The 25,559-nt window shown below is 41.2% G+C and overlaps 1 protein-coding gene across 1 annotated transcript in view; it reads left to right on the top strand.

Annotated features, from left to right (window-relative positions):
* Positions 1-25,125, top strand: part of SARNP (SAP domain containing ribonucleoprotein) — a 201,772-nt gene extending 176,647 nt beyond the window's left edge. Inside the window, exons 10-11 of the mRNA XM_075337002.1 lie at positions 22,824-22,907; positions 24,947-25,125. Of these exons, the coding sequence (XP_075193117.1) occupies positions 22,824-22,907; positions 24,947-24,988 (126 nt within the window). The 3' untranslated portion in view covers positions 24,989-25,125. The remainder of the gene's footprint in view (positions 1-22,823; positions 22,908-24,946) is intronic.
* Positions 25,126-25,559: the final 434 nt, after the last annotated feature.

The following is a 25,559-nucleotide window of genomic DNA, read 5'->3' as shown; positions in this document are numbered from 1 at the left end:
CGCCCATAAACTTCAAGTGACAGGATCTTACAAAATAACACTTGCGTTTGCATGCGTTTTTCTTTGTAAAAACAGGATCCGCTTTTACAGCAAAAAAACGTTCATGACGCATGTTAAAAAAACGTAGTGTGAAAGCAGCCGAATCTGCACAAGACTATAATGTTTTGTCAACGCCTGTGCAGTATCCAAAACTAAGAAGCAGATCTGCAACATTAAAAATTCTTCAAATGTGGGAATGTAGCCTAAACATTTCCAAATGTGTCCCAAGTTTTTGGGCCGTTCCAGTAGGAAACTCTTTAGGATGTGATGCTAAAAATTCAATCATCTGTACAAAATAACAAAGTGGAATTGACTCATTATTAGGAGGTGCCTGGTGCTAGTTAACACCTTGGGGACAAGGTCTAATTTGATCATAATGTCACGACTTTTTATGTATTTTTATCGCGTTCCAGGAGCCATAGTTTTTTTTGTTTAATTGCTGTATAAGCGTTTTTTTGTTTTTCTTTTTGTGCCATAAATTATATTTGTCATTTGTTCCATTTCGGGTTGCTTAGAACTTTTTACCTACATTTTTGTTAATGGCTTATGTGAAAAATCTTTTTTTTTTTTTACATTTTAAATTTTAGTCTTTTAATTTGCTGTACAAATTTTATTCTGTGGGTCAGTATGATTATGGTGATACCAATTTATTTAGCTTTAAGTTTATTACTTTTGTACTATAAAAACTCTGAAGGAAAAAAAAAACGTTGCTATACTTAATGCGATAAGTCAGATTTTTCCTCCATTTGGACTGAGGGCTTTTTTTATTTTTTATCTTTTGATTACTTTGAATTCTATTCTACTATTGCTGATTTATGGCAATGAATACCAAACCTGTGTTTTTTTTTCCTGCGTTTGTTTTATTTTTGTGGTGAAAAAAATTGGAAATTTCTAAAGACGATAATATCGTGGTTTGTGTCATCCTTTTGTGAGACTATTTTTTTACTTTTTCTTTCTTTTTCTTTCTTTCTCTCCTTTTAGTTTAACCCGTTCACGACCGGTACGTCCTATGTGTCGTGTGCTCACTGACCTTGGATGTACAGGTGCATCCTGGAGATTGCAGGAGCACAGGAGCTGTGCCTGGCACGATAACTACTGGGGATTTGGCTTTCCCGACAGTCGAACCCTAGGTCTCATAACCATGTCCTTGTCCTCGCACCATCCTTGGCTCTTTAACCCTATAAATGCTGACATCGATTGCAAAACTTAGGAGATTGAGAGAGTGATATCTCTTCCTCTCCTCTCCGATCGGCATCCACGCGATGTAATCGCAAGGGAACGATTGTCATTGTGGTGACCAGACGATGTCATGACGACCTCTGGGTCACCAGACTACAAGAAGCCGCATGATCCCTGAATCTTATGACAGTGCAGCTCTGACAGCTGCACTGTATTGCAATAATTGATCATTGCATTACAGTGCAGCTGTAATCTGAGCAGCAAACGGTAATGTACCATGTAAGGTCTAAGTATAAAAGTAAAAAAATAAAAAAGTTAAACCAAAAATGTAAAAAATATTTTTTTTAAACCTCCGAATATAAAGAACAAAATAACTAAAAAAAAAATATTATTCCAATTCCTGAATTGCTGTTTTTTCTTGATTCTGCCTCACAAAAAGTGAAATAGAAAGCGATTAAGAAAGAAAAAAAAATATTACGTGACCCAAAATGGTACCAATAAAAACTCCCAACTTATCCCTGAAAAAAAATAAGCCCTAACATGACTCGACAGAAAAATAATGAAACTGTATTATACTGCAAAGTGAACAGCATAAAAAGTAAATAAATCCAATACTTCAAGTGCTGTTAATTTGTTTAGTCTCCTCTCAAAGATCTCAGTATGGCATGGGGTTCACATATGACCTATAGTGCAGGGATGTCCATCTTTTTTTTTTTGTTATATATATATATATATATATATATATATATATATATATATATATATATATATATATATATATATATATATATATATTTTATTATAATATATACCGTATTTTTCACTTTATAAGACGCACCCCCAAATTTGGTGAAGGAAAAGAGAATTTTTTTTTAATGTTAAATGGGGTCCATCTTATAATGCCAGTGTCCCTCTAACAACTTATATAGGGTATATGTCCCTCATGGCACCCCATCCTAAAATTAGCCCCCTTAATCTGGATATGGCCCCCTTATATTGAATATAGCCCCCTTGTGATGGCACATGTTCCCCTGTGCTGCCTATGGCCCACTATGGATTGCATACATTCCCCTGTGCTGCCTATGGCCCCCTATGGATTGCATACATTCCCCTGTGCTGCCTATGGTCCCCTATGGATTGCACTCGTTCCCCTGTGCTGCCTATGGCCCCCTATGGATAGCATACATTCCCCTGTGCTGCCTATGGTCCCCTATGGATTGCACACGTTCCCCTGTGTTGCCTATGGTCCCCTATGGATTGCATATGTTCCCCTGTGCTGCCTATGGCCCCCTATAGATTGCACACGTTCCCCTGTGTTAGATAGCGCCCCCATGCTGCTGCCCATGGCCTCTATAGATCGCACAAGTCCCCCTGTGTTAGATATCGCCCCTATATAGATCGCACAAGTTCCCCTGTGTTGGATATCGACCCCAGGCTGCTGCCCATAGTAAAATAAAACACTCTTTTCTTACCTCCTGCAGCGCTGATCTCCCTCCTGTCTCCCTCCGTGCTTCTCTTCCTCTACTTCCTGGTTCTAGTGCCGGTCATGTGATCGGCACAGCAGACTGAGATCTCTGCCTGCCTGATCACAGTGGAAGCAGGACACCGGGGAGAAACGCTGGAGGGGGTAAGTAAAGATTTTTTATTTTAGAATGAGCAGCAGCCTGGGGGCCAAATCTAACACAGGGGGGGCATGTGCCATCACAGGGGGGCGCAGAGACATATAATATGCACCGCTGCCCCAGCCCCTCACTGCGGTGCGATTTCAGCACCACCGGAGATGGACAGCGGCTGTGCATATTATATGAGCGGGAGCAGGAGATCAAACGCTGCCGCCGCAGCGTTCACCTGCCCCCAGCATCGCCCCCACCTCCCCTGGACCTTGCAGTGTGTGTGTGTGTGTGTGTGTGTGTGTGTGTGTGTGTGTGTGTGTGTGTGTGTGTGTGTGTGTGTGTGTGTGTGTGTATATATGTATATATATATATATATATATATATATATATGTATGTATGTATGTATGTGTGTGTGTGTGTGTGTGTGTGTGTGTGTATATATATATATATATATATATATATATATATATATAATATATGTATATTATACACACACAATCACCCCCCCCCCCCCCCCGTGTATTCGGCTTATAAGATGCACCCCCTACTATATATATATATATATATATATATATATATATATAATGTATATATGTGTGTGTATATAATATAATATTTTAGATTCTTTATTTAGGATATTTCTTAGTGATGCAGATATAAGATAACATTAAGTCAACAATCATAAACATGTGTTTTACAGAGAAATGTTGGGGTGGGAGGGAGGACAATGAAGGGAATGTAGGAAAGGTTCAATCCCAGGGGATGGAGGGGGTAGAAGGAAAATATAGGAAGGGGGAAGGAGAGGTTCCTGCCCGTCTGTTGAAACTTGTGTCCATCTTTTTACACATCATTTTAGCCATACACAGAAGTGCAATCAATAGTTTTTTTTTGTTCAGTTTTGAAAAGACTGACACTGAAGAACAGAGGCCAAACAGAGTCTAGATTAACTCTGCTGCTTTATTATAGTGAATGGAGCCATCTAGGGTTTCACCTGAATCGCGATTTTCGGACATGTAAATGGAAATCCTGATGTAAGTGCTCAGCATAGAGCACAGGGTAAATATGGACTGATCTAAAATGTTCTGTACCCAAATAGCTTTCAACTCAACCCTCAAAAACACAAGTGCCCACTCAGGTCAGTAATCTATTAACAAAAGTATAGGGGGCTTTCATATTACTGGTAGCACAAATGCTCTGGAAAAGAACACACAGAGAAATGTTAATTTTATTGCAATACCAAAACTATGCTTTCAAAAACAATTAAAACATACACAATACAAAGGGACAGATGGCTTCAAAATTACACAGGTAATGTAATTGTAGCCAAGGCAAAATAGCTAATAACATACGTACACACTATAAAAAGGGACCTCGTGATGAAACAAGGAAATATCTGTGTAACTTTATACACTGCTGGTGTTGGCAAGAACTGAGATAATTTGAAAATGCTGTATACACTCATTGAGAGAGGCTCCATGGAGAGAGCTGTAAAATAGCTGGTGAATAAAAAAAATCCAACTTTTTCACTACTTTGGATGTATTGCCTTTTTTTTTTTTTTTTTTTTTGTCTGGAGAAATCAAACCATAGATGTCCATAAATTAAGTTATGGTGTGTGAGGAGCTGACTACGAACTAAAAACTCTTGGACTTTTTCCAGCACTGAGCGCTGGTTAGAGCTTGTGTTTTATTGGAGATTGCTAACTTGTTTAATCTTAAGGTGCACAATTTGGTGGCAGGGTTGTAAGTGTGCCATCCTAGTTGGCCTCCATGGACTCTGACATAATCAGGCCTTCAGTAGGATTCTTTTTTCCCCATCTGGTGGGTAGTGGTGAGTCTTTTGTTCCTCTTTGCTGGGGCTTCTGTAATACACAATTATGCAGACAGAAGGGCTTCTGGAACCATCATACTTTGAGCTTCATGTAGAAAATGTCTCAGGGAGTGGGTGTGTTGAGTACTTCTGCCCATCCAGGGGCTGATCCCTTGAGAAGTACAACAATAAGGCACACGTTTGGTTAGTGAGGGAGTTGGAGCTGTAACGAGGGGCTGCTGTGGCTAGGCCCTGGTGCCCATGAATGGGCTCTAGAGATAGGGGCTGGATACACGTGCTACGGTTGTGATATCTGTCGTCTGGAGGAGCACAAGGACTATTGTTGCTGTCAGACCGTGTTCGTAAGAAATACAAATTGTTGCATCTTTAACCTGCCTAGGTAATTAATACAACCCACAACCTCAGATCTTTAACACTCTTACTGAAATGTATTTAATACTTCGTACACAAGCCTTTGTTTATGATGAAAGCTTCAAGACTTCGCCTGAATGGAGAAAGTCACTTGCAGTGCTCAGGTGTGATTTTTGAACCATTCTTCCACACAAACACGCTTCAAATACAGAAGGTTCTGTTTGGCTTCTTCTATGAACTCTGGGCTTTAGTTCCTTCTGTAAATTTTCTATTGGGTTCAGGTCGGGTGATTGGCTGGGCCATCCTAGCAGCTTTATTTATTTATTTTTTTTGTCTGAAAACAATTGAGTTTCCTTGGCTGAGTCATTGTTTTGTTGAAAATTCCACCCTCGCTTCATCTTAATCATCATTGTAGATAGCAGCAGATTTTATCAAGAATGTCTTGGTAGATTTGTCCATTCATCATCCTTCAATTATAGTTTGCCTGTGGCATATGCTGAAAAACAGCACCACACCATGATGTACCCACCTTTAAAAATTCACTGTTGCTATGGGGTCGATGAGCAGTGCCGTTTGGCCTCCAAACATGGTGTGTATTATGGCATCCAACGAGTTCCATTTTGTTCTCACCTGACCAGATGTTGTTGAGCAAACTTAAAATGCATGTGAACATTTTAAGCTTTTATTTAGCCATAGTCTTGTGTGATGAGCGTGCATACAGGCCATGAAGGTTTAGTGCGTTACTTATTGTTTTCTTTGAAACAATTGTGCCTGATGATTCCCAGGTCTTTCTGTAGCTCTCTGCACACACACGCACGCACACACGCGTGCGCACACACACCCCAACTGGGTGAAATAGGCATTGAACACATCACAGTTGTGTGTTTTTTTTTAACTTCTCATAGTGGACTTGAAACTGTGATTGTTTGTTCTGTGTGCTACAGTACCTTTTTATATTGTAGTGTATGGAGATATAATACTCGTTACTCAAGTTGAGCCTTTTCACAGCTACTGACCTGCTCGAGCTGAGTAACAAGCACCAAGGCATTTTAGTGCTCGCCCATCTGACTTCCAATGGCCCTAGGTCACAAGTGTTTATTGAGGATGTGACTGAAGACCGAAGCAGCTGGATGAATTCTGAGGTGTACAGTTTTATACTTTCTGCTCAGATTTAACCAAATACAGCAAGGTTGATGGGACGGCGCTTCACAGTACAGATGGACAATGACCTAAAACATACTGCAAAAGCAACACAGGAGTTTTTTTTAAAGGTTTATTTCCATCTCCAAGATCCTATCCCAATATATAGTAGGTGTAATAATAAGAATATTAGTAAATACCGTCAGTTATCAATGTAGTATAATTCTTCTGATTAGCTATGTTACTTACCTTATGTACAGGGAATTACAGTAGTTTAGCAATCCATGCATATAGGGATAGTTGCTGGTGGTCGTAAACATGAATACCTTAAGCTACTGCCATACTACATTTCTAATTGGATATATTTGCTAATAGTCTTATTATTACAGCTACTACATTTAGTGATAGAATCTTGGCGATTGGAATACCCCTTTTTAAGTGAAGGAAGTAGAATATTCGGCAATGGCGGTCATCACCAGATCTCAACCCCATCCAGCATACATTTCACATAATTAATACAAAACTTAAGGCAGAGATACCCACAAACAAGCAACAACTGAAGTCAGTTTACATAAAGGCCTGGAAAAGCATCACAAAATGGGAAACCCAGCATTTGGTGACATCCATGGCTACCAGCTTCAGACAGTCATTATATAACCCAATGAAAAAGAAGGAATTTCTTAATTTAATCCAAAACTATAAAGCATACTGGAGTATACAAAAAGCAACATAATACTAAAAAATACTCAAGTATGAGAAAAAAAATACCAAGTTAATCAAAACAATATTGGTGCTGATTAAAAACACACAAAAATATCATACAAAAACATGATTAAACGGTAAAATAGCAGAAGGAGCAGGGTATCCACAATTAAATAATTATTAAAGGGTTAATAATACATAATTGGCCAAAACAAAAATGGAGAGCAAAAATAAATTTAGTACAAAAAAACTGCCTCAAATGTGCTAATTAATGATTAATAAACAATGTACTAGCAATAATTAAAATATACTTTTAAAAAATAAAGAACTGTGGAAGAACTATGATCAAAAAAGCAGAATAAATGTCCTGCAAAAAGGTGCCTCAAAAAAATTATATATCAAGTGCTAATAGTTGAATAACCATTGCTTTCCCCAAACTGCACTCTTCAGGTCATCCCTCCTGTTCCCTCACTTATTTTCCCTTCTTTTGAGGTCCACACTGTCAGGCTTTACAGACCCTTCTCCCTGCAAGTAGCAGTGGTGTATCGCCCTCCAGGCCCAACCAGTCAGTTCTTGGATCATTTCGCCACCTGGCTTCCACATTTCCTAGCCTGTGACCTCCCCACTCTTGTCATGGGGGACTTTAACATCCCTATTGATGATCCCCTCTCCCCAGCTGCCACTCATCTTTTATCTCTAACCTCCTCTCTTGGCCTTTCACAACTAACTCTCCTACACATGAAGGTGGGAATATGCTGGACCTGGTCTTCTCCCGTGTCTGCTCAGTGCATGATTTCACTAACTCCCCTCTCCCACTCTCTGACCACAACCTTCTTTCATTCTTGGTCAAATGCTGTCAAACTCACTCAGGACACCCCCATTTACCTCCCATATAGGAATATACGTGCCATTAACCAGGAATTTCTGAAGAAGTTGCAGTCATCACTGGCCCCAATATCCTCCCTCTCATGTCCTGACGCTGCTGTAAAACATTATAATGACACCCTACAGAGCGTCCTAGATGAAGCTGCACCTACTACACACAGAGCAACTCAGCGCAGACGGCAGCAGCCATGGCACACGTTGCAAACACGCTTTCTCCAGCGGTGTTCCAGGTGCGCTTGAACGTCTGTGGAGAAAATCCAATCAAGCTGAAGATTTCATCCATTATAGGTTTATGCTCAAAACCTACAATGCTGCCCTTCACCTCTCCAAACAAGCATAGTTTAACACCCTCACCACCTCTCTAGCCAACAATCCTAAACGACTCTTTGATACTTTCCATTCCCTCCTAGGACCTAGAGTTCTGGCCCCAACCACCAACCTCAGTGCAGATAACCTGGCCAATTATTTTAAAGAAAAAATTGACCATATACGCCAGGAAATTTCCTCCCAGCCTCATAACACCACACATTGTCTGCCCTCCTACACTTCATCTAGCTAACTTTCACTCTTTGATCCAGTCACAGAAGAAGAAGTCTCCAGGCTCCTCGCATCTTCTCGCCATACTACCTGCACCAGTGACCCTATTCCCTCACATCTCCTTAAATCTGTCACCCCAGCTGTCACCACTCACCTAACTAAAATATTCAATCTCTCCCTCTCCTCTGATGTCTTTCCCTCCTCCTTCAAACATGCCAGCATACACCCATTACTTAAAAAACATCCCTGGACCAAAATTGTGCCGCTAACTACAAACCTGTCTCTAATCTCCCATTCATCTCCAAACTCCTGGAACGTCTGGTCCCCTCCCGTTTAATCCGCTATCTGTCAGATAATTCTCTCCTTGACCCCCTACAATCCGGTTTCCGCTCCTTACATTCTACTGAAACTGCTCTTACTAAAGTCTCTAATGATTTACTAACAGCTAAATCTAATGGTCACTACTCACTGCTGATCCTCCTGGATCTCTCTGCTGCATTCGTTACTGTGGATCACCAGCTCCTACTCACTATGCTCCGCTCTATCGGGCTCAAGGACACCGTTCTTTCCTGGTTCTCCTCTTACCTCTCTGACCGCTCATTCACTGTACCCTTTGCCGGCTCCTCTTCCTCTCCTCTTCCCCTTACGGTCGGGGTTCCTCAGGGTTCAGTCCTAGGCCCCCTCTTGTTCTCTCTATACACAGCCCCTATTGGACAAACAATCAGCAGATTTGGTTTCCAGTACCATCTCTATGCTGATGACACCCAACTGTACACATCTCCTGACATCACCTCTGCACTATTACAAAATACTACCGATGGTCTGTCCGCTGTCTCCAACATCATGTCCTCCCTCTATCTAAAACTGAACCTGTCAAAAACTGAACTTCTCCTGTTTCCTCCCTCTCCTAACCTTCCGAAACCCAATATTACCATTTCTGTGTGTGGCTCTACCATTACGCCCCAGCAGCATGCCCGCTGTCTTAGGGTTATATTTGACTCCGATCTTTCCTTCACTCCCCACATTCGTTCACTTGCTCGTTCTTGTCACTTCCACCTCAAAAACATCTCATGAATTCGACCTTTTCTTACCGTTGACTCTGCAAAAACTCTTACTGTCGCTCTGATTCATTCTCGCCTGGATTATTGTAACTCTTTACTAATTGGTCTCCCTGTTACTAAACTCTCCCCTCTCCAATCCATTCTGAATTCCGCAGCCAGGATCATTTTCCTCTGCAACCGCTTGACTGATGCCTTTGCTCTTTGCCAGTCATTGCACTGGTTGCCTATCCGTTACAGAATGCAATATAAACTTATCACTCTCACATACAAAGCTCTCCACAGTTCTGCACCACCCTATATCTCCTCCCTCATCTCTGTCTATCACCCCACCCGTGCCCTCCGCTCTGCCAATGACTTAAGACTGACATCCTCAACAATTCGAACCTCCCACTCCCATCTTCAAGATTTCTCACGAGCTGCGCCTATGCTGTGGAACACACTAACAAGAGAAATCCGATTAATTCCCAACATCCACACCTTTAAGTGGGCCCTAAAAACGCATTTCTTTAGACTAGCCTATCACCTCACTGCCCTGATTTAATCTAGTCCCTTTCTGCCCTTCAAAAAATTTACTTCCAGTTCTCGTCCCCTGTACCTGTATAAATTCTCACTGACTGGTTCATGCAGCTGCTTTTGAATACCCTATTAAATCGATGGCTGGACCATATATGACAAGCTTTTCTCCCCCCCATTCACCTTTTGTGTCTCCCCTATTTCCTCATAGACTAAGCTTACGAGCAGGGCCCTCACTCCTCCTGGTATCTTAATTTTGTTATTTTGTATTGTCTCATATTGTCTGTACATGTCCCCTCTTAATTGTAAAGCGCTGCGGAATATGTTGGCGCTATAGAAATAAAACTTATTATTATTATATTGACACCAATGAAATTAAATATAAAAGCACTTATAGCAACTTCTATTAACATAGGGAATACCTTTTCTACACTCTATCCCAATTAAGAATGAAATAAATGCCAAAATAGGTAATCTCAAAGATAAAAATCTTTATAATAGACCCAAATTAATTCATCATCATAGGAGTCCTCCTGCAGCCCCTTCCACACACATTTTTTTGCCAATTATATATTTTATCCCTCTAATTAATAATTATTTAATTGTGGATGTCCTCCTGCTCCCTCTATCTTCTTTTTTAATCATGTTTTTGTATGTATTATAATTATGTGCTTTATTCAGCAGCAATTCATATATTGCTTTGACGAACCCCGTCACCCCCGGGCGATTCTCCGTTTTTTCCTTTTTTTTTTAATTTTTTTTTTTTTTTGCTCCCCTTCTTCCTAGAGCTGTAACTTTTTTATTTTTCCATCGATCTTGCCATATTAGGACTTTTTTTGAGGAACGAGCTGTACTTTTAAATGAAACCATAAGTTTTACCATTAGGCTATGTGCGCACGTTGCATACATTCACTGCAGAAAGTTCTGCAGCGATCTGAAGAGCACATGTGTGCTTTAAATCGCTGCAGAAATGTCCGTAGTGAAAAAAAAAAAAAGCAGATTCCATGCGCTCTGCCTACAGCTCCTGCCATAGACAGAGCAGGGGCTGCCGGCAAAGCGCACAGAAGAAGTGACATGTCACTTCCTAGAACGCAGCGCTTCGGCAGAAGCCGAAGCGCTGCGCTCTAAAACGCCACGTGCGCACGGCCCCTGCACAATCTCCATAGACTGTGCAGGGGACGCAGGACGCATGCAGTTACGCTGCGCTACAAAGCGCAGCGTAACTGCATGTATTTACGCAACGTGCGCACATAGCCTTATAGTGTACTGGAAAACAGCAAAAAAATTTCAAGTGTGGAAAAACTGCAAAACATGCAATTGCACAATAGTTTTTGGGATATTTTATTCACCATGTTCACTCTATGATAAAACTGATGTGTTGGTGTGATGTCTCAGGGCGATAAGAGTTTGTAGACACCAAACATGTATAAGTTTTCTTTTATCTAAGGGGTTAAAAAAATTCACAATTTTGTCCAAAAAAGTGGCCATTTTCCGAAATTCGTAGCGTTCTCATTTTTCAGGATCTATGGCTCAGTGATGGCTTATTTTTTGCGTGTCGAGCTGACGTTTTTAATGGTACCATTTTTGTGGGGATGCTATTTTTTGATCGGCTGTTATTGCATTTTGCGTAAAATTTGCAGCGACCAAAAAACATAATTTTGGCGTTTGCAATTTTTTTGCCGCTACGCCGTTTACAGATCAGATTAATTGATTTTATATTTTTATTAGGTGTTTCTGAACACGGCGATACCAAATGTGTGTGGTTTTATTTATTTTTTTAACCCTTTAATTTCCAATGGGCCGAATGGGGGGGTGATTTGAACTTTAAGGTTTGGGTTTTTTTTAACTTTTTTTTTTATCAACTTTTCTTTTTTATTTTACTAGGTCCCTTTGGGGACTAATGATCAGCAGTCTGATTGCTCTTCCATTTCTCCAGATCACAGCTACACAGCTGACATCTGGAGAAAAGCTCCTTTTCTCTCACACACTGCCCTCTGCCGGCAGTGAGGGTGACTTATGTTATCTACAGAAGTAATCACATGACCCTCTGCTGCCATGGCAACCACCATCACGTGCCTTCCGATGGGGGTGGGTTAGTTATCCTTATGGCTGCGCGCTGATACATCTCGCTGTCAAAATAGGCGTGGCTGGAACGCGATTCCACTTGCACCTGGCACGCACACATGTCAGCTGCTGAAATCAGCTAATATGTGCGCGGATTGCCGTGGGCAGTCCGCGGAGATTACAGTGACACGATCCATGACGTACCCAGGTCATCATGTGTCATGAAGAAGTTAACTTGGTATTATTTATTTTCTCATACTTGAGTATTTTTTGGGGGTTTCCGGTATATTATTCAGGCCATCATTACCTGCAAAGGACTCTATGCAAAGTTATAAAAATGGGCATTTTATTCACTCTAAAGTAAATTTGGCCAATTACTTTTGAGCCCCTAAAATGAGGAGGCTTTGACATATCTCCATGTTTTTGTCACTATCTGACTTGAAATCAGAATAAACCTTTCCCAGTTTAGGTCAATTAGGATTACCAAAATGTATTTATAATTGCTGAATGCCAGAATAGTGAGAGAGGATTTTTTAAGGCATTTTTATTACTTTCTACAAAGTCAAAATTTTACATACACTAAGAGTACTATGTCTCTAAACAATATAGAACAGCCCACATGATGATGTAATGTCTTTGGAAGCTTCAGATAGGTTTATTGGCAACATCTGAATTATTTAGCGACACACCTGTGGATGTATTTTAATGCACACCTTTAAATTCGTTGCTTCTTTGTGTAGCATCATGGGAAAGTCAAAAGAAACCCGCCGAGATCTCAGGAAGAGAATTGTGGACTTGCACATGTCTGGTTCATCCTTGGGTGCAATTTCCAGATACCTGAAGGTGCCTTATTCATCTGTACAAACCAGATGAGTATGTCCAGTCATCATAGGAAGCAGATGGGTTCTGTGCACCAGAGATAAATGTGCTTTGGACAGACATGCATGTCAACCCAAGAACAAAAGCAAAAGACCTTGTGAAGATGCTGGCAGATGCTGGTTAGATTGTGTCCTTAGCCACAGTGAAACAAGTACTGTATCAACATTGGCTGAAAGGCCACTCTGCTAGGAAGAGGCCATTACGCCAAAAGCCACAAAAAAAACAGATTAATGTTTGCAAATGCAGACAGGGACAAAGACCTTAATTTTTGGAGATATGTCCTGTGGGCGGACAAAACTAAAATTGAAATGTTTGGCCATAATGACCATCGTTACGTTTGGAGGAAAAAGAGAGAAGCTTTGAAGTCAAAGAACACCATCCCAACTGTGAAACACGGGGGTGGAAGCATCATGTTGTTGGGTTGTTTTACTGCAGGAGGGACTGGTGCATTTCACAAAATAGATGGCATCATGAGGAAATAAGATTATGTGGCAATACTGAAGCAACATCTCAAGACATCATTTAGGAACATTAAAGCTTGGGTGGAAATGGGTCTTCCAAAGGGACAATGACCCAACGCATACTGCTAAACTGGTTACAAAGTGGCTGATGGATAACAGTTAATGTTTTGGAGTGGCCATCACGAAACCCTGATCTCAATCCTATTGAAAATTTATAGGCAAAATTGAAAAGGCCGGTGCGAGCAAGGCAATTTACAAACATGGCTCAGTTTCACCAGTGCTGTCAGGAGGAATAGGCCCAAATTCCTACCAACTATTGTGAGAAGCTTGTGGAAGCAAATCCAAAATGTTTGACCCAAGTCATACAGTTTAAGAGCAAGTACCAAATACTAATAAAATGTATGTAAACTTTTGACTTTGCAGAAAGTAAAAAAAATGCCTTAGCCTATGTGCGCACTAGAAAAGTGATTTTTCTCAAGAAAATTTCTTGAGGAACTTCTGGGAGTTGAAGATTACCGCACCTGCGGTAAAAAAACACATCAAAACCACAGGAAAAACGCATCTGTTTTTCCCGCGGTTTTACCGCAGTTTTTCCGCAGGTTGGTGCCTGCTGTTTTTTTATGCTGTAACTGCAATAAATAATATAGATAATCGATAGACAGATAATGGATAGAGGGAAAGATGGATAAATGAGAAAGACCTATATAATGTCCTACCTCCCTGCATTTTCTAAACTGGCACCCTTTAGTGACTTTCATGTGGCACTAAAGGGTGCCTAGCCTTGTATTTAGCCATAAAATAAATAATTAAAAAAAACCCACGTGAGGTCCCCCCATCTTTTGTAGCCAGCTAGGGTAAAGCAGACGGCTGCAGCCTGCAAACCACAGCTGGTAGCTTCACCTTGGCTGATAATCCAAAACAGAGGGCAACCCACGCTGTTATTTTACATTAAATAAATAATTTAAAACAAAAAACGTGGGGTCCCCCCCCAAATTGGATCACCAGCCAAGGTAAAGCGGACAGCTGTGGTCTGGTATTCTCAGACTAGGGAGGTCCACTGTTATTGGACACTCCCCAGCCTAAAAATACAGGCCGCAGCCGCCCCAGAAGTGGCGCATCCATTAGACGTGCCAATCCTGGCGCTTTGCCCCAACTCATCCCGTTGCCCTGGTGCGTTGGCAAACGAGGTAATATATGGGGTTGATGCCAGATGTGTAATGTCACCTGGCATCAAGCCCTGGGGTTCGTGATGTCAAGCGTCTATCAGATACCCGACATCACCAACCCAGTCAGTAAGAAATAAAAAATAGACAATAAAAAAGTTTTATTTGAAAAAACACTGCCCAAAACATTCCCTCTTTCACCAATTTATTGAAAAGAACAATCAATTCCACGTCCGGCGTAATCCAATAAGGGGGGGGGTCCCACGGCGATCCATACCATAGTCACTGCCCCATTCAATGAAGAACAGAATGTTCCCCATTGGCTGGGAGAGCAATGCAGTGACCTGAGCTAACATCAATAGCCCAGGTCACTGCAGGGGATGACGAGCGCTGCTGTCAGGAGGATAGATGAGATCATTACCTGCTGTGATCATCTCCTGTACTGCTGACGTCAGCACTGTCACTGACTTCTATGCCCGCCGCGTTGTCAGCAGTATCGCGAGAGCCCGTGACGTCACTGCTAGTGACAGTCTCGGGCCGCTCGCGAGACGGGTATAGACAGCAGTGACCGCGGTGACGTCAGGAGGCAGGAGATCGTCAGAGCAGGTAATGATCTCTTCTCACCTCCTCACAGCAGCGCTCGGCATCCCCGCAGCTGCACGCACTGCTGTGTGTCAGTGTCTGCCTGCACTGCAGCGTGACAAGCTGCTGATACTGCAGGCAGACACTGACACTGCTGTGCTGGCAGCGGCGGGGCTGGAGCGGGACACAGACTGCACAAGCACCTGGAGGTCACACGGAAGTGCTTCTGTGCGGCATCCAGGGAGTGTGACGTGTGTATTTACTCTGCTCCGCTTCCTCTTCTGTCATAATGACATCACTTCCTGCAAAACCGCAGGCAGTGATGAACATTACCGTAGGTAAATCGCGGTTATACTGGGGGTATACCGCATATCATTTGCTACCTGTGGTATACCCCCGATATTTCGCGATTACATTACAGTGAATGGAGTGAAATACCGGGGGTATACCGCAGCTACCTGCGGAAAAGAAGTGACATGCACATTTTCTCAAGAAATTTTCTCAAGAAAATCTTCAGAAAGAATTTTCTTGAGAAAAAAACGCAGTGTGCGCACAGCTATTTTTTTTTCCCCATAGGTTTTGCTGGGAAATGTCTGCAGAAAGATTTCAAACATTTCTCAAGAAATTTCCGCAGCAAAACCACCGGTAAATCCGTGGGTAAAAACGCCTAGTGCGCACAGGGCCTTAAAGCATTCTCTCTCTCTTGTTATTCGAATTTGGCAAATATAAATAATTTTGTTAATCCTAATTGACCGAACGCAGGAAAGGTTTATTCTGATTTTATGTCAGATAGTGAGAAAAACATGTATATATAATATCTCCCACTGCTAAAGGTATTTATAATCCTGGTATTTTAAAGGCTCTTTTACTTTGTCTGAACTATATTTCAGTTAACAGCCTGAGATTCACAGGAGGACTTGCTCTGGTTGCTTCTGTTGCAGGCAGTTGATAGCTGTGTAATACGGTAGTACAACCTGCATCTGCCAGGTATGGTGATCCTGATCCCACTCCATAACAGGGGTACCCAACATAGAACATACTGCTACATCGTGTGCCAGAGAGGAGTTAAAGTCTATAGGACTTTTGACATGGGAAAAAAAAGGAATTTATATCTGCTGGTGACTATGTTTTTAGTTATATTGCACAAAGTTTGTCTGCTATCTTAATTCCTTCATTTGTTCCTTTTTGAGACACCCTTCCTTTCCAGTAATATAGGATGTATTGGAGGATCGTTTTTACTCCGAATTCGGCAGTCTTTGCTAGCTCATAATTAGCAAAGCTTATATCCTGCGCTTACTCCCTCTTTATTTGTTTCTAATTTTTCCTTCTTTCCTATATCCTGTGTGGTTTGCGCACTCACTTAGCTATCAAAATGGTAGAATATATTTTTAGTGAAGACTAATTAGAAAGTTGGTTGACTTTGCATTTAGGAAGCATATGGACAATGCAAAAAAAAATGTTATGTAGAAAGCCTTTAAGGAGCTGTGATGTGACAGATGCTTCATGGCTACTGTTGCTTGTCTTTCTGCCATGTGCAACTTGCTAACCCTTTCCAAAACGGTAAGGTTTTGTTGAGCAAATATGTACTTAACAAGAAAATGAAACCAAAATTCACGCAAGTGTGTTATGCTTCCAGCCAAAGAAATAGACACTAAAAACAAAAAGCCATCTGACATTTCAGTAGAGGAGGTCATGGTCCCCAACAGCTGCATGGTGCCCATGGGTGCACTTGAGCATGGCCTGGGGCAGAAATGAGCATCGTGAGGAATATAAGAGGGGAGAGATTTGATAAATGCCTGTCCCTCTGGCTTTGGTTAAGGGTAATTTGGCTCAGATGGGCTCATGCAGCCCATGAATCAAAAGCTGTCAATATAGGTCTAAAGATGGAGTGAAGAGCTTTGTAAGTGTGTCTCATTGTGACCCCAGCTGGCCTAGAGATCAAGTGGCTTGATTCAGCATAGTAGAGTTAGCAAAATAGTCGGCAGTGCATGCTGGAAGGTGGAGGGAAGTCTTAAAAGACTTGTGTTCATATACATTGAGAAGTGTTGAGCATGGCCTCATCTTTTAAACCGTGCATCAGTGGTGATTCCTGTGTTTACAGACTGTTCATGAGCAGTTTTCTTTTTGCTGCGATAAGTTTGTTTTTTAACATAATTAAAGGCATTTCACGTAGTATCCTAGACACTTGTTAAAAACAACCTAAAATTATTCTGCGATTTTTATCAGTTATGTATAGTGTGTGTGTGTGTGTGTGTGTGTGTGTAATAAGTATTGAACATGACCCCAATATTCTGAGTAAATATATTTCTAGAGGTGCTATTGTCATGCATTTCTCATCAGTAACAATCCATACAATCCACACAAGCAACAAAATCAAACCATAGATATCTATAAATTATGCTGTGTAAAAATGAGATAACATGGGGAAAATATATTGAACACATGCAGAAAGAGAGGTGCAAAAAGCTATGGAAGTTTATGAAACCAGCTGAAATCTATCAATAATTACAAAGTGAAAAATATCAGCTGGATCAACTGCATGGCCTATGAAAAAGCCAAGTTGCTACACAAGAAACATCTTATGATGGGTAAAACCAATGAGCTATCACAATATGTTTACAACCTTATTGTTGCAAAACATACTGATAGCATTGGTTACAGAATTTCTAAATGTTCTGAAGGCGTCAGTGTACGCTGTTGGGGCCATGATCCGGAACTGGAAAGACCTAATTTCACCATAAAGCAGCCACGGCCAGGTACTTGGCACAAGATTTCAAACAGAGCAGTGAAAATAATTACAGTTACAATAATTTTAAAGAAAACTATAAGCATTGCACTCAACCTCCATGGTCCGTATGCGCGCTCACCACGTAAGTCTCCATTGCAGATCAAAAAGCATGGTCAAGCACGTTTAACCCCCTCAGGACGTATATTTACGTCATGTTGTGTCCTTTGCTTTCATGCAGGCCTCACGGGCCAAGCCAGTATCTTTCCATGCACATAACACCCCCTCCCCCCCCCCCCCCGTTGCCCCAGTGAAAATGAGACATTTTTCTGAAAACTGTTCCAAAATCTCTAATTTTTTTTATTTATTTATTTTTACAAACTTCTGAATTTTGTCACTACTTAAATTAAAAACAAATACATGTTTGGTATCTTGCTTGTATTCAAGCTTTGGAGTTACATGCTGTGCTGGGGGGGAGTGAGAGGGAGCGGACAGCACGTTAGACGACGGCCGTTTCGCACACCTGCGGTGCTTCGATGGGTCACACAAGAGATGTGTGCGAAACGGCCGTCGTCTAACGTGCTGTCTGCTCCCTCTCACTCCCCCCCAGCACAGCATGTAACTCCGAAGCTTGAATAAAAGCATTTTTCTACACAGCAGCAAGCGGTGAGTGCCCATGTTTTTCTTACCTTTTGGATGCTTGGATTATTGTGGACTTTATACAGGAGCACCACGCAGCTGTATAGTTCCTGGCAGTATATATAAAAAAACGGCAGTAATTTAAGTGGTGAAAACGCTTACTGTGAACCTTTCCCGACCCTTCAGAGTAGTGCCCTGCACTTCTTTCTTCCTTCAAACTATGCACATGTTTGGTATCTACACACTCCCACTGACCTGGAGAATCAGTCAGTTTTGCAATATTGTCAACATGGTAAATTAAAAAAATAAACTGTGGAATTGCTCCTTTTTATTGCAATTTCACCGCGTTTGGATTTTTTGCCCTGCTTTATAGTAAAATTAATGGTATCATTCAAAATTACAACTCGTCCTGCAAAACACAAGCTCTGATACGGCTACATTGACTTAAAAATAAAAAGTTTATGGCTCTTGGAAGAGGGGGAGGAGAAAACAAAAGGGCAAAAAACGGAAAATGGCAATGGCATGAAGGGGTTACATTTTGCTCAACAACATATAGCCAAGCCTGTGAAATACTGGGAGAATATACCGTATTTTTCACTTTATAAGACGCCCTTTTGTTCCCCCAAATTTTGGGGGAAAGTAGGGGGTGCGTCTTATAAGCTGAATATACGGGGGGGGGTATATATATATATATATATATATATATATATATATATATATATATATATATATATATATATTATAATATAATATACACACACTGCAGGGTCCAGGGGACCAGGGGAGGTGGGGGCGATGCTGGGGGCAGGTGAACGCTGCGGTGGCAGCGTTTGATCTCCTGCTCCCGCTCATATAATATGCACAGCCGCTGTCCATCTCCGGTGGTGCTGAAATCGCACCGCAGTGAGGGGCTGGGGAGCAGTGCATATTATATGTCCCTGCGCCCCCCTGTGATCGCACATGCACCCCCCTGTGTTAGATATGGCCCCCGTGCTGCTACTCATTCTAAAATAAAAAAGCTTTACTTACCCCCTCCAGCGTTTCTCCCCGGTGTCCCTGCTTCCACTGTGATCAGGCACGCAGAGATCTCAGTCTGCTGTGCCGATCACATGACCGCACTGAGAACCAGGAAGTAAGGAAGAGAAGCACGGAGGGAGACAGGAGGGAGGACAGCGCTGCAGGAGGTGAGGAAAGAGTGTTTTATTTTACTATGGGCAGCACCATGTGGGTGATATCTAACACAGGGGAACTTGTGCGATCTATAGGGGCCATGGGCAGCACCATGGGGGCGATATCTAACACAGGGGGACTTGTGCGATCTATAGGGGCCATGGGCAGCACCATGGGGGCGATATCTAACACGGGGGGACTTGTGCGATCTATATAGGGGCCATGGGCAGCACCATGGGGGCGATATCTAACACAGGGGGACTTGTGCGATCCCATGGGCAGCACAGGGGAACGTGTTCCATCACAAGGGGGCTATATTCAATATAAGGGGGCCATATCCAGATTAAGGGGGGCTAATTTTAGGATGGGGGTTATGAGGGACATATACCCTATATGATTTGTTAGAGGGACACTGGCATTATAAGATGGACCCCATTTAGCATTAAAAAAAAATTCTCTTTTCCTTCACCAAATTTAAGGGTGCGTCTTATAATCAGGTGCGTCTTATAAAGCGAAAAATACGGTAATCTGGAAACCTCAAAAGGATATATGCGGGGTACTTAGACAAATTATACCTCAAAGACTCAAAAAAAACCCGTAAAATTCAAATATTTTATTAGTCAAACCAACAAAGTGCAAATTAAAAACAGAGTAGTTTGATGCTAATGTTAAGGTCACAGGGAGGATCCCGGGAAAATTCCCTATTCTCCCCCTTCCTGGCCACGGGGGTTGGCACCCTAAGAGGGTTGATGCAGTGGGGCCCCCGCTCGACGTGGACTGACCCTTCAAAACCCTACCCTGACAATGTTATTAGTGCTGCTGATCTTTGTGAGGGCCTTATACAGTATCTCGTGAGGTTCTCATACACCCACTCAGGCACTCTGTGGAGATCTATATTTGATATGACGTTCACGATTCTGCCCCTTTGATGCACTTAATAAGTGACTTCACCATATTTTACCAGGTTCCATACTCAGCATTTTGTTAATCATATAGTTAGCTTCCTAGGCTAGAAGGCACAGTTCGCTGCGTCAACCCTCTTAGGGTGCCAACCCCCGCGGTCAGGAAGGGGGAGAATAGGGAATTTGCCCGGGATCCTCCCTCTGTTTTTTTGACTAATAAAATATTTGAATTTTATGGGGGGGGGGTTTGAGTCTTTGAGGTATAATTTGAGAATATAATCTGTTCAGATGCGACCAAAAGTGAACTCTTTGGATGCAATAATACATATTGTGTTTGGAGGCATCAAACATGATAGCAATAGTAAGGTTTGGAGGTTGGGAACATCATGGTGTGGGGCTGTTTTTCATCATACGGCTGTCAAACTTCATGTAATTGAAGGATGAATGGACAAATGCACTGAGACATTCTTGATAAAAATCTGCCATCCACTAGGATGATGAAGATTTAAATGGGATTGGACATTTCAGCAAGACAATGATCCCAAACACACAGCCAAGGAAACTCTCAAATGGTTTCAGAGAAAATAAAGCTGCTAGAATGACCCAGCTACAGAATCCAATAGAAAGCTAATGGAAGTAACTAAAGGCTAGAGTTCATAAAAGAAGCCCTCAGAACCTTCAGGAATTGTGTGTGTGTGTGTGTGTGTGTGTGTGTGTGTGTGTGTGTGTGTGTGTTCAATACTCTTTTTCTCTGTGTGGCAATATTTGGCCTTCAGGTGAAATTTCAGGATGATCCTAAAATGACCTTTTCAGGTCACCTTAGTGTGACTTTTTCTAACCTTTTGAATGCTTGCTGTTCTCTAACAAGGAGCTTAATGGCAAAATTCACAACAGGTGTTTGATCCACGAATCGCCCAATAAATTTTAGGTTCAATTAGAATTGGTATTTAAACAGTCCTCATCGTGCTGTTCACATTTTGACATCACAAGCTCAAGATGATACCCAACAACAATTGATTAACACTACCTTCTGTTATCAGAAGGAAGTGGCCACTGAGCTTTGAGTGTCCGAGTGTAATCAGCAGGTTGCAACAGAGGTACAGAGAGACTGGAAGAGTCACAGAATTGCATAGAAGTGGACTTCCTTTGGCCACATTTCACCCTGATGATCGCTTCATGGTGAACAATGCCTTTTGGAACTCGATGATGAACATCACACAACTCGGGGCACATTTAAGGGAGGTGAGAGGCACCCAAGTGTTCTCAGACTATTAAAAACAGTTTACATCAGCATGGTCTGCGTGCTAGATGACCTGCGAGGGTACCTGATCTTATTTCATGGGCCAGGGAGCATCTACACTGGACAAAGGAACTGTGGGCATCAGTGCTGTTTACTGATGAAAGTCGATTTACACTGAGCAGAAATAATGGCCACCAACGATGTTGGAGATGTCAAAGAGTGCTATGCCTCATCCACTGTTGTCACCAGACGAGCCTTGGTTGGTTCCCTTTAAATGTCTCTGTAATGTGTAGTACTTCTTACGTTTTCCATAAATTACACCCAAAAATCAAATATTACTAACTTTTTGAGACACCCCCATACTTTGCACTGACGAGGGGCAAGCACCCCGAAACACCGTGTCTGCAAATTGGGATTCTGATCTGGCTTATATATCCTGAGTCATATTGCAAAGGATTGTCGAAAATCCACTTGTGACTTTTAGGATCGCTACTTCCAATAGGTGGCGCTGTGCTAGAGTTTGTCTCCTTTACTGGAGAGACAATTTTAACTTTTTGAGAGTAATGTATGAATGGATGTGTGTATATAAACTCTATATATAATATTTTTTATCTAATATATAAACTGTTACATTTCAAATGGATGCAAATCATAATAGCGGTATAAAATTATACTCTGCAGAAAACTTATTTTTAGATTGTGTTGTGTTTTCAGTCCCCAAGAGACTCCAATAGGTCATGTTTTGAGCATGTCTTTTTATTTTGTGCTGTCTAATTACAAAGTATAGTATCTCCATTTTCTGTCTGGGAATAAAATTCTTGTTAAAAACTAAAAAATTTTTGTACTGTACAGAGTTTAGGTTGCCTACGTTTTTATAGCGTCTTCTCTAAGTAACTTGTGTTTTTGGGTTTTTCTTTTCATTATTTTAAGTGTAAAAATGCTGTTGCTCCAAAAGCCTACAACTTGCTTGTCATTTAGCTTTAATTGTGTACTGTAACCAGGTTTTTACAACCTATAATCCATTAGCATCACGCTGTTGCACATATAGAACATTTACAAATTTATGGAACATGGGTGTTGGTGTTCATTACTTTACAAAGGTCATTCATGGCTTTATTGAGATAACGATATTTTTTTTCATCTCTAACAGAGTGAAGACGAAGAGAAACTTAAAAAGCGAAAAGAGCGCTTTGGCATAGTAACTAGCTCAGCTGCTGCAACTGATGATGTTGAGGTAAGCTTCGGTTAGGGATGACTAATGAGTTTTGGGTTTTTTAACAATATATTTTATGGCTATATTGCTACGCCATGCACCAGAGCATAAGACGTACCAGTAATTAAAAGCAATATTTTTGCTGTGTATATACTTTAATGTAATGGATAAATGCCAATGCCTCATCAGTGTTCAATCACATTGATGGCCTATAGTATCCAGCTAAAAAAAGCTCACCAAAGGACATAATCAAAAATAAGTTCACAGAAAAAAAAACTCCCCAAAAATAAAGCCACCAGCCAAAAAAATCAAATCATGGCAAAAGCACATGCAAGTTGCATACGGCCCCCATGATAAAGGTTGGAATTTCACAGGTGTAGAATGCCTATAATACAACCACCCACAGCCTAATATGTCAGGAGGGGGCCGTTGCATAAAACTGTACACTATAATAGGATCTAATATAGTGCGTCAGTCACACAGTTACGTGCAATGCACAGTGTCCAGGCAAAGTCTATTGATCACGCCCTTCTATTAGATCAGGCGGGCTGCCCAGCACCTAAAAGGTGCACTGGCACAGTGGACAGACATCCCAGGGGACCGGCTGCATCCTGCAGAATTGTGTGATAATAAGATGATAATAAAAGTGAGGTATTGGTCATATTTTGGCCAGAATATATAAGCTCGTAAGCCATACGTCAAGGGTCCCCACGCTTATGAGTCCCTAACTACATCAAAAAGCTCACCAAAGGACATAATCAAAAATAAGTTCACATAAAAAAACTCATCAGAAATAAAGCCACCAGCCAAAAAAATGGTCAAATAATGGCAAAAGTACCCAGCTACCAGCTGCGATACACTAACATCAGGGGAAATATCCTAGGCTTACACACTTTCCTGTGATCACTCATTTCAGCTTTTTTGATTTTCCTTTTGTGGCTTTCACTCTGGAACTATTGATGGTGATAATCTGACTCTCTACATTTAAGAAACCATTCAAGTTTATAGGTGTCTACTTGATTTCTTTATTGTAATCCACCCTATAGTACATAGCTAAACATTAATCTGGCTAACCTCTTGTGGACCTATAATTTGAGATGTGATGTTTGTTATGCTAAGATGGGCAATTTAGGGTTACAGTATTTAAAATTTGGAAAACTTCTTTAGGAAAAACAAAGGGCAAAATTAAAAATTAAGTATTGCCTGGACAATCAAGTACTCCTCTTTCTCCAGCAATGTCTTATAGAACTTGGATCCTTGGTATTTCACATTTTTGGGGTTGATAACCTGCTACTGTTCCTCTCCCGAGAAAAAGACCCATCACACATTGCTGTCAGTAGAGCGATGGATGAAGTTTAAACTGTCGGCATCTGAGTTCTCATCGATCCTAGCAGGTGTCAGCTTGTATCTGACATGGGGTTAATTTAGGACGTGTGCAAGAGAAGTGTGTATTTTGTATGAAACTTTGATTCTACATGCGTTAGTACTCTTTAAATATTTGTCCAACATATTGCAAGTGTTTTATTTTACTTATTAGATTGTAGCTCTTCTTGACCAGTACAACACAGCTGGAAATAGTATGTGATGGCAATGGACCTCTCGCATTGGCTTGTAAAACTTTGGAATGTGGGGTCAAATAAGCACATTTGATGGTTCCTGGTTACCTTACACAAAAATGTGAGGGCTTCTGTCAGAAGTGTGAACTCTGTGTCACAGAGCCCATGTGCCTCCTAACAGCCCCAGGTGGGGGGAAGGCTGGCCAATTAGCCCCTATCGTGGGTCAAAGGGCACCATAGCCTGAGCTGCTAAAGTGGGGGATGTAAGAACAGGAAGCAGTGTCCATAAAGCGCTCGCTGCCAGCTGTGTATTACCTTGTTCTACTACTTTACTGCTGCTTTCAAAAAGTCTGTTTGGGTTAATGAAGAAGAGGAGACAATATTTTTTACTATGAACACAGAACTTGGATTTCACTGCTGGTTAAGAGCAATATGAATATGCAACGTGATTTTAGGTTTTTCTTCAGACTTCACATTTTTACTACTTTTTGCTTATCATTCCAGGCAAAGAAGAGGAAAAGATCAGAACGGTTCGGCATTGTCTAGCACTTCTACGTCAGCTTCAATTTGTTTCTTTGTGCATCTCAAAAAGTATTGTAAAGAATGACTTTCATTTTTTTTTCTTTTTTTTTACTTTTTAGAATGGGGGATATGAAAAATTTAATAAACAAAACACAAAATAATTTCTAATCTACTGTGTTTGCTTAAGTGACTGTGTGTATTTAATAATATATTTATATATGTACCACAGAAATGAGTTCTAAATCCAAGTCTTCTAATACTTTGCCAGTACAGTGACAGTCTTGCTAGAACAAGTCATCTGAATTACTATAAATTTAGTTCTATGTTTGGCCATGCAATGACTATTTCTGTACAAAGTGATTAACGTATTTTGTTGCGATTTCTTCTTTGAATGTATGATGGAATTCAAGAGGAGGATGTTAACAATACTTTTCTATTTGTGTTGGAAGTAGGCTGGCACTAATTACAAATGGACTTTTTATACATCTGGGAATTCATTGCTTTACAACACTGACCTCATTCACGCTTTATCCTGCATTCTTCCCCTTCATCCACACACACCCCTAGGCTTAATACTGAATGCTTTATTGCTTCA

This window comes from Anomaloglossus baeobatrachus, chromosome 2 (genome assembly GCF_048569485.1).
Source record: "Anomaloglossus baeobatrachus isolate aAnoBae1 chromosome 2, aAnoBae1.hap1, whole genome shotgun sequence".
Lineage (NCBI taxonomy): Eukaryota > Metazoa > Chordata > Amphibia > Anura > Aromobatidae > Anomaloglossus > Anomaloglossus baeobatrachus.
This window is presented reverse-complemented; position numbering and strand designations above follow the sequence as displayed.